The 9,260-nt window shown below is 50.6% G+C and overlaps 5 protein-coding genes across 5 annotated transcripts; 2 read left to right on the forward strand and 3 right to left on the reverse strand.

The window, feature by feature from the left end:
* Window positions 1–1,229: 1,229 nt before the first annotated feature.
* Window positions 1,230–2,374, reverse strand: SEPMUDRAFT_90735 (autophagy protein 5). The gene is made up of 2 exons (XM_016910535.1): window positions 1,775–2,374; window positions 1,230–1,723 (listed from the first exon to the last, which is right to left on the reverse strand). The coding sequence occupies exons 1-2, from the start codon at window positions 2,355–2,357 to the stop codon at window positions 1,308–1,310; spliced, it is 999 nt and encodes a 332-aa protein (XP_016757998.1). The 5' UTR covers window positions 2,358–2,374; the 3' UTR covers window positions 1,230–1,307.
* Window positions 2,375–2,616: 242 nt separating this feature from the next.
* Window positions 2,617–3,750, forward strand: SEPMUDRAFT_158113 (protein prenylyltransferase; the record flags this gene model as incomplete). The annotated part of the gene is made up of 2 exons (XM_016907770.1): window positions 2,617–3,363; window positions 3,429–3,750. 2 exons carry the CDS (start codon window positions 2,617–2,619, stop codon window positions 3,681–3,683), a joined length of 1,002 nt encoding a protein of 333 aa, XP_016757999.1. The 3' UTR covers window positions 3,684–3,750.
* On the reverse strand, window positions 3,728–4,724 carry SEPMUDRAFT_150984 (DnaJ-domain-containing protein). Its single transcript, XM_016906523.1, has one exon. It carries the CDS (start codon window positions 4,672–4,674, stop codon window positions 3,919–3,921), a length of 756 nt encoding a protein of 251 aa, XP_016758000.1. The 5' UTR covers window positions 4,675–4,724; the 3' UTR covers window positions 3,728–3,918.
* A 519-nt stretch (window positions 4,725–5,243) lies between these two features.
* On the reverse strand, window positions 5,244–6,324 carry SEPMUDRAFT_150985 (uncharacterized protein). Its single transcript, XM_016906524.1, has 3 exons — window positions 6,172–6,324; window positions 5,768–6,072; window positions 5,244–5,654 (listed from the first exon to the last, which is right to left on the reverse strand). Exons 1-3 carry the CDS (start codon window positions 6,187–6,189, stop codon window positions 5,492–5,494), a joined length of 486 nt encoding a protein of 161 aa, XP_016758001.1. The 5' UTR covers window positions 6,190–6,324; the 3' UTR covers window positions 5,244–5,491.
* A 154-nt stretch (window positions 6,325–6,478) lies between these two features.
* SEPMUDRAFT_150986 (uncharacterized protein) lies at window positions 6,479–7,843 on the forward strand. Its single transcript, XM_016906525.1, has one exon. It carries the CDS (start codon window positions 6,537–6,539, stop codon window positions 7,707–7,709), a length of 1,173 nt encoding a protein of 390 aa, XP_016758002.1. The 5' UTR covers window positions 6,479–6,536; the 3' UTR covers window positions 7,710–7,843.
* Window positions 7,844–9,260: the final 1,417 nt, after the last annotated feature.

Raw genomic sequence — 9,260 nt, forward strand, 5'->3', positions numbered from 1 at the left:
GGGGGGGGGGAGAAAAGAAGAAGAGGATAGGAGAAAAGAAGAAAGGGGGGGAGAAGAGGTAGAGCAAGGCCTAGGCAGTGCAGGCAGCAGGCAGCAGGCAGCAGGCAGGGTAGTTCGAGGCAAAAGAGGTTCAAAGCCATGAAACTGGTGCAGAGGGTTTCGGGGGGGATTTGAGCCTATAGTTACGTCCTACGTCGTCCTCAACATCGATGTCCTTGTAGTACAGCACATAGCTCAACGACATACACATACACACACACGCACAGACAGGATACCGGTAACTATACTTCCAAAACTAGTCTGGATGAAGGAAAGATGTCAGCTATGATAGTGAACAGTATAGAGAGAAACAAAAGAAGCAGAAGCAGAAGAAGAAGAAGAATGATTTATACCAGGAAGAGAGAGGGAAGCGAGATGATGTCGTCGTGTCTTGGCGAGGATGTTTAAAATCTCAGGTATACCCCTGGCTGTCCAGCTCTCCCCCTACCTCCCCTATATGTACTGTACTCAAAACCAAAACTCACCGAAAAATCCTCCATGAAACTCCTCATTGATGCAAATATCCCCGCCTCTCCGAACACTTGGAAGGTGGGAATTTCTATTTTGATTTTTATTTTTTTATTTTTTTATTTTTTTAATCTTTTGTTTTTCTTTCTCCCTGAGCGTATAGTCAGACTGCGACCATCAACACAATCATAGCTTCCCGTCGTCTCGCATTCCACTCAGTATCCCTTCACGTCCCAATCAAAACCACCTCTCTGTCATGCCTGACCAAATCGTACTTAGCTTAGTCCCATCACTCTCAAGTCAATCCTCCTTCGCCCAAAAGAGTCATTTAAGCAGTAAATTCCCATCTCTCTGTAGAATACGCTCATGATTTGGAAAAAGAAAAAGAAAAAAGCAAAAACAAAAAGGTCGTCCACCGACAAGCATCATGATGATCAAGGATGAAATATTTCCTCCCAACCAGCAATCCTGATCATCAAAAATACGCTGGCTGGCTCAAGTCTGCGCCTCTGTTTTCGAGTATACCTATGCGAAAGTTTTACGTCCGTCCGAACATGTCCGTCCGTAGGATTTGAACGAGGCGATTAGACTCTCAACTCAACTTCAATGACATGCGAATCGGCCGGGGAGAGAAAGAGAGCCCACAATTGGTTATAGCGTATGCACGACATTCTAGGACGATCGCGGTCTTGAACGAATAAGCGGCTGACAAGTGGAGCGAGGAAAGGTTTGATTGGAAGTGCGGCTTCGGATAGACTATAGTTGAGTTGCTGTCGTCGTCGTCGTTGTCGTCGTCTCCATCATCCATGCATCACTACAGCAAAATGCAAAAATCCATCCGTGTACGCCGCTGCCTTACCCAACTCATCCAGTCGAGCAGCCAACGGCACCGAAGCCCCATGCAACACTGGCCTCGCATAGATAGGATTTCTCCGACTGGGAAAGATTGTTGGCAGAACACTGTTCAGTGCAGTTCCCAATGTCTGGGGCTGCTTCGAGGATTGTAGTATGGGAATGAGAGCTTGCACGACTCGCAAATGGCCAGCTGTGGCTGTTTCTGTCTCTTCTTCTTCGATCGCTTCGGCAGCACCAATACTCCTGCCTTTCAAGATGGTCGCAGAGGTGGGTAGATAGACTTTGAGTGGGACATGTCGTAATTCCAGACCAGGTGGGCTGAGGAGTTTGTTGTTGATGGAATTGAATAGGGCTTTATCATCTGTATTACCATTAGCAGGGCACATGCCGATGTCAGTGATCCTGAACGTACGATTTTGAACAGCCCGCCACAGATTTTCTGAATCATCTTTACTGAGCGACATTACCGTCCTTGCAGACCCGTTTCTGACGAAATCTGCTTCCTTGACAGCATTCACATACGTGTCTCGCATCGTCCTGCCCTCTTCATCCAGCTGTATGAGCTGCTCATCGGGGAAGTCTGAGTAGTGTATAACCAGTTTCCACGGTATTGTGGACACGGCAGCGCCACTACTAGGCAATATGGACGACTCTTCGGGGTTCGGCAATCCCGGAGGATCGAGATCAAAGGGCTCAGATCCCGAGAAGAGGTCATAGAGTAAGCCCAGGGGGTAATGCCATTTCATCGGCACGCCTTCAAAGGAGATCCAGGCATTGTGAGCTGGGATTTCGGGAGTGATGAGACTTGACGCAAAGAAGGCATGAAGTCGTGGCAGTAGAAAGCCAAGATACGACAATCGAGGATACTGAACCAAGTACGGCTCCGACTGGTCATAGGTCCTGCAATCTGATGCTGCGAGCCGGATTTCGAGGGCTATAGAACCAGCCCATATCTTGCTTTGCAGGGCGGCGATAGTGCTGGCAGAGGCGGGCATTATCACGGATGTCCTGACAGTATCCGGTGATGGTGAAGAGGCTTCACAAACATGGTGATGTGATTCCGACACAGTGAAGTGTCGTGTTTGTGAGTGAAGGTGTTACTGTTGTGGACCGGAGGGAGGGGGGACGAGAAGGAGACAAGTCGGTGGTCATCGGGGCTTGGCTTGCCGATTCACATGGTTCCCATCTGAAGCTCTCACCATACCAAACACTAGACTACATGTACCTCACCACACACATCCCAAACGACCAACCATGTCTACTTCCCTCCTACAACCCCCTACCAACTCCAACCCAGAGACGGCGCTCTCTCAATCCGCCAACGCCGAAGCCTTCTTCAAATCGCAAAAATCCTGGTATCCTGCCCTCCCATACCCACTCTCCCTCTTCTCCAACTCCGAATCGCAAGAGAAATGGACCACCTACGAAAACCTCTTCCTCTCCTGCCTCCGCACCGGCCAAAACGACTCCGCCCACCTCTGTCTAGAAGAACTCACGACCCGCTTCGGCCTCACAAACGAGCGCGTAGCAGCCCTACGAGGACTCTGGGCCGAAGCAACAGCCACGAATCCACAAGAACTCGAAGATGTCATGGCGCATTATGAAGAGATTCTGAAAGAAGATCCCGCATGTTTCGCCATCAGGAAGAGGAGGGCTGCACTTCTCAAATCCATGGGCAAGACGAGTGAGGCGATTGCCGCGTTGGTGAATCTCGTCGATACCAATCCCACGGATGCGGAGGCATGGAGTGAATTAGCTGAGATGTATGTGCAACAAGGCATGTGGGAGCGAGGGAAATTCTGCTTGGAAGAAGTGTTGCTTCTTGCACCGAATGCGTGGAATCTGCATGCGAGGATGGGGGAGGTGACGTTTTTGAGCGCGAGCGGGCTGCAAGCGGGAAGTGGAGAGCAGCTGAAGGTATTGAGTGAGGCAATGAGGAGGTTCTGCAGAGCCGTTGAGTTGTGTGACGATTATTTGAGAGGGTACTATGGGTTGAAAGTGGTGAGTGTTTGTTTTTGAGCCTCGATGATCGAGGAGCTTGTGCTGACTGTTTAAATCCTTCGCAGAGCACGACACGATTGCTCGAAGTGCTGGCGACAACGAAGAAGGGCCAATTGACGACCTCGGATTCTCAGGCTGGCGATCTTGCTCCGCCGAGCATTGAGACTGTGAAGAAGCTGAACGAGTTGGCGACTGCAAAGCTTGCTGAGATTGTGCGGAGAAGCAAATCAGGGGAGAAGGGTTGGGATGGATATAATGCAGCTGAGATTGCTGCCGCAAGAGCACTATTAGACAAAGACGTGCAGAAGATTGCCAGATGATGGGATCTGCGAGCATGAGTGCAGGATATAGACCAAGATACCCCATTGCAATGACTATAATGTAATGTTACAAGTGGCTGGTAACACGCCCTACTGTTGTGGTATCTCCGTTCGTGAAGTTCATCAGATCTATATCCCTCCCAGTTCAAGTCCCAGTCCCAGTCCCAGTCCCATTCCCAGTCCAACAACCAGTCCAACTCCCAGCTCTGAAACTCCTTGCTTCCGACCACTGTAATCAAGAAATGGCATGCGCAAACACTTTCTGCGCCAGCTCACTCAACAACCTCATCTTCTCCGGCTGATCCAATTCCTGAAAAACACTATACACACTCTTTCCCCTCTTATCCCTCACCGCACCCAATCGATTCCCCGCGACCGCACCCGCAATCGCACCGGGGAAATTCCCCACAATGAACCCCATCGCTCCACCCGACACACCGCCCACAATCGACCAAAACGTCTTGGTTGGCCGATTCTCTGAGTCAGCCATGTCGTTGTCTCGCATCATCTCCTCGAATACAGATCCGAATTGTTCGTTACTGAATCGATTCGCGTCGCCTTCGGTTTTGGCTTGTCCGCCAAACATGTTTCCAAACATGTTGAAGAACCCGCCTGCTGCGCCACTATTTGCGCCTTCTTCCGGACGAGGAATTTCTTCCTCGTCAAAGCCAAAGCCTCCGGGGGTGTTTTGGTGATTTTGTGCATTCTGTCGAGATTGGCGCGTGTTGGATGATGCTCCTCCTCCAAAACCGTAAAAGTTCGTTCGTGTGGTGTCGTAGTCTCTTCTACGCGTGGCGTCGGAAAGAGTGTAGTATGCGTCGTTGATTTGCTGAAATTTCTTGGTTCGAGTCTGACGTTCGGGTGAGTCTGCTGGGACGCGATCGGGATGATGTCTGAGAGCTGCCTTTTTGTAGGCATCTCGGATTTGTTGTTGAGTGGCTTTGCTGTCGATTTCGAGAGTGGCGTAGTAGTCGGCTGGTGGAGCGGACATGGCGACAAGTTGATGGTGGAGGTTTTTTTGGTGAAGAGAGAGAGAGAAAGGGAGGAGTACACGTAGGGGTGGCAGATGCAGATGCAGACAACAGGTGTTCCCGGCACGAGCAACATGTGGAAGCTCACATCATTCACATGCGATGACGTTTCGCGTTTCTAGACCCTGATCAGTCAGTGGAGTGGGAGTGGTCTCTATCTACGCCACACAATCCCCTCTTCCGCTATCACAACTAGGAGGTACATATAGGAGGTAGCATTGGCTTGGCTCTGGCCTCATGCTCACACACTCGGGGATTCCTCGTGCTCGTACTGGTCTGGTGATGGCTGATGGCCTATTCTTGTAGCCGAGCCAAAGTCGCATGAGCATGTCAATATTCTGACGCTCCGAGGACGGTCATAGGTATAAAGCAAGCTATTAATCGGGCGACCTCCTGATACCAGGGGTAATGCATGCCACACCGATGGAGCATTATTCTGACAGAGCAACTGATGTGATTTCGAAGTCCTCCAAATGAGCGTGCAAGACGTTCCGGAGGTGTTTTTACATCCAATAAAGGTACGACGAAGGGATGACTGAAGTTTGTGTTGCAATTCACGGGGTATCTGCCTGCATGACTCTTCCATCTTGGCCTCCTCTGGGTGCTATCTGTGAGGCAGCAAAAAAGACTGAAAGAAGCCACCACTTCCTCCCTCTACGCCTGCTTTAGTCAATGCCAACATGTCTGCGCTCCTGCATTCCTCAAACGTGGCCTTGAAAGAGGTGACGGACATCGCCCTGAACTTGCCGCACTTCCGCACATAGTCGAGGGGCACATTTAGATGTTGCCAATCTCAGCCACAAAGTCGTCCAGTTCCTTCTTGGTATCGGCATATTTCTTGGCCATCTCCTCATACTTGGTCTCCCACTGGCCGGTGGATGCCTCCAGTGCTTGGACCTTTCGCTCATAGTGACCGGCCTTCAGATCTGTCTGGCGAAGCCTGTGTCATCTCATGTCAGCAATCTCGTTTCCACATAGACACAAGTCTCGGCAGTTTCCCACCCAGACGTCCACTCATCCCACCACTCCAAGGGCACCGACTGTGTTACGTACTTCTCGTTTGTCTCCCGTAGTTGCTTGTCGTTCGCCTCGGCCTCCTCCTCAAGCAATTGCAGCTTCCTCGTCAGAGCCTCATTCTGTGTACCGTGCTGTGCTGAATCGTCTGCCGCTGACTTGGCCTCGCCGTGGAGCTTCTCCAGCTTCTCAACCTCCTGCTCGAGCATGGAATTTTTGTGTTGCAGAGAGGTGATTTCCTGCTCCTTCTGGAGGTTCTCCTGCTCGAGGGCCTTGACTTTGGCCGACAGTTCCTCAACCTTTCCAGCAGACTCGTCGGCCTCGATGCGCAAGGCATTCATGCGCTGCGGAAGTAGTCATTGTCAGCGATGGTGGTAAAGCAGGGCTATGTTTCAGCTTCTGGATGAGGGGCAGCGTGGAAGCGGTAAGACTACCGTACGGACCTTCTTGATTTGATCCATGGTTGCTGTTTTGTGAATGCGAACTGGTGCAACGGGTTGTGGTATTTGAAAGGCGGTATCTGAAGGTAGCGGGAGGAAGAGAGTGCAAGTGGTCGTGGGCTTTGAATGTTTGATCTCACAAAGAGTAAGCCAGTGTGACTGCCTGCCTGGTGAATAGCGAGACACTTTGACAGGGTTCAAGGGGCAAGCGCGGCCGAAGCTTCGTCTCCACGTTTGTTGACAAACCATCATAGCAACCACAACTTCCACCTTCTTCTTCCTCTTCTTCTTTGTCTACTTTCTTGGTCTTCCACCATACCACTCACGACACAGCATGACTTGAGGGAGAAACACAGAATAAGGAAATCATGTTTGCCGCACGCAACCTGGACGAGAACGCGATCAACGCCCAGCAGCAAGTCGCCGCTGCCAAACCACTGAACCAGAGCGTTCGCGGTCTTGCGCCCAAGACTCCCGCAAACAAGCCTGCCTTCAAAACGCCAGCACGAGGCAACCAGAATGACGAAAATACGAAGCTAGACTTGGGTAAGACGGGAGGAAAGGATGGCAAGTTGGATCGCAATGCATTCGTGACCCCCGCCAACAATCGCGTGCGAGCTCCTCTCGGCAACAAAACGACCAACGCCAAAGCACTCCAGACCCCAGCTCTGCAGCTGCCTCCAGAAGATAAGGTCAAGGGCAGTTCCCCACGACTTCGTCGCTCGAAGATCAAGGTTCACGAAGCTCTGGATACTGCCCATGATGTGCTCAATACACACCCAGAAGAGCGCGCAATCGAGTACATGCCGCCGCGTGAAGTGCCTCTCAACAATGACCCAGACGACATTCTGCCTCTTTCCATGAATCTCAATGCGCTCAAGGGAAAGAATCTGACCAAGGGATGGTGGTCGGAGTACAGTGGCAAGGGAGAAAACGACGAGGACAGTGAGCTGAGCGACTTTGAAGAGAAGGTGAGGAAAGCCGAAGCCGAGCATAAGAAACGGGATACACAGAAGTCGAAGCCGGTAACGAAGCCATTTGCTGGCAGAGCTGCCACAGCTGGACCTACAAAGTTTGCGCCCACTACAGTGCAAGCGCGAAAGGCCGCTTCAGTACTCAGCAGCAGGCATACCACGAAAGCCGCAGTCCCAAGCTTCACTGCACCAACAGCAATGGCCAAGGCTCGTCTGGCTGGATCTATCATGCCTGCTGGACGGAAGCCTGCCCCTGCTCTGGGCAACTCTCGCTTTCCAGCTGCAAAAGCAGCATCGAACAGTACAATTGGGTACTCCAAGGGTAGATCTGTCTCAGCGACCACTCGCCCGCCTCTGTCCAATCTGTCCTCTCGACCGCAAGCGAAGAGCAAAGTCGAAGAGCCAAATAGAGGAACTCTTGATGATTTGGCCGGTTTTGGGACGATGGATCTGGATGATGATGAAGATGGCGATTTAGGATTCGGTGTCAATCGCAGTGGCTTGGACGTACTGCTCGACGACGACGAGGAGGAGCTCTTCCAGCTTGATCCCGTGGAAGATCTTTGATTACGTCTTTCCTTTGTACTCCTTGTATTGTTTGACATGGCGTTTGTAAGACCACGGGATGTGGCAGGCAGGTTATACCACAGTTTGAATAGCGCAAGTATCTTTTCTGGCGATTGAATACTAGAACACGTTCGTTACCAAGGTCACATGGCTTTATGGGAGCTTGAAGACAGATTCCACATTACGAAACATGGCTAACAGATTTTATTGATGTGACAGAGAACAGCGCTAGCTATGGGAGAAGTAGCGTCGCGCTACTCGCACTCCACCGTATCCTCTCGAACTCGCGAAGAACAGGTGTCAAATCGGTAGCAAAGACAATTATACAGCAAAAACGACGAAATTTCTAACATCTTGATCTAGTCCTCAACGCCACTCTTTGCTACCGCCCCGACAATAAACTCCATTCACACTGCCCCTTAGGGTGAACGGACGATGTTTGCTTCCTTGGGGGGAGAATCTCCCAGACGGGAACAGCTCTTTCACAATGCGAACGAAGCAAACCAAGCCTATATGTACATATAGCAGTTCAAATCGTTTCTTCAACCTCCTACTATTGCATCAACAACTCACATGAAGTTACCCAAGCTTCATAGGAGGGCGAAGAAGCAAGGATCGATTACTGCAGCTACAAGAGATGGAGAGCATCAATTGCTCCACCCAACTATCATTGAACAAGCAAAACCTAAACATTTTCACGAAGCAGCAGTCAGAAAGATCCCTATACACAAAAAACCAGCACCGTATATTAATACTCACCTACCGGACACCCAAGCAATCGGAAGCAACGGAAGCATAGGTGGCTGACTGTTTACTTTATGGCACCTCTACGGAGCCAGAAACGACTGAGGCCACTTACCGCAACGAGGTGATGTGCCACGTTACTCGCCAAACCGTGATGCGGAACATGATAAGAACGAGTTTTCGAGTATATACCCTCCTGTATACCACCGAACCAAAAGGAAAAATATATATTTCCGATCAGAAGAACTCAATCAATCATCATACAAAAGGCCAGAAGGCCTTGCTGAATACACACGCTGCTCTATACCCCCCCAAAAAAGGAGAAATATACGCAGGTCGCGAGCAAGAAGGACACAGTCGGCTAAGTGTCGAAGAGACAGAGTAAGGAGGATGCTGTCGATGCAGAGAGCCCCTCCCTTCAGAACTCCATTGCAGAACAATAAACGGAAAGGGGAAGCTTCGACTAGTTCTTCAGACATGAGAGCCTCAAGAACTGGAAAAGGAAATTGATCGGTCCGCGGCGCAACTTGTCAATTGATGCAGAGAGATCATGCTCGCGTAGGTCGTGCGAGGCCTATCACTCCGAATATAACTCAGGATCGATCCTCTCGCGACAATACAATCCCATCCGATCCAATACGGCCGTTAATAGTGCCTGGTTTCATGCACCCGGCAAGGTTCTAAGATACTCTCATAGATCACGACTTGGCGCTGCTGGCATATAGAGAGAATATGGCGATACCCGATTCACCTAATCCCTCTGGCTGCGATACGATCGGATTATATATCTCCTGCTCAAGGGGAACG

This window comes from Sphaerulina musiva, assembly GCF_000320565.1.
Source record: "Sphaerulina musiva SO2202 unplaced genomic scaffold SEPMUscaffold_9, whole genome shotgun sequence".
NCBI classification, from domain to species: domain Eukaryota; kingdom Fungi; phylum Ascomycota; class Dothideomycetes; order Mycosphaerellales; family Mycosphaerellaceae; genus Sphaerulina; species Sphaerulina musiva.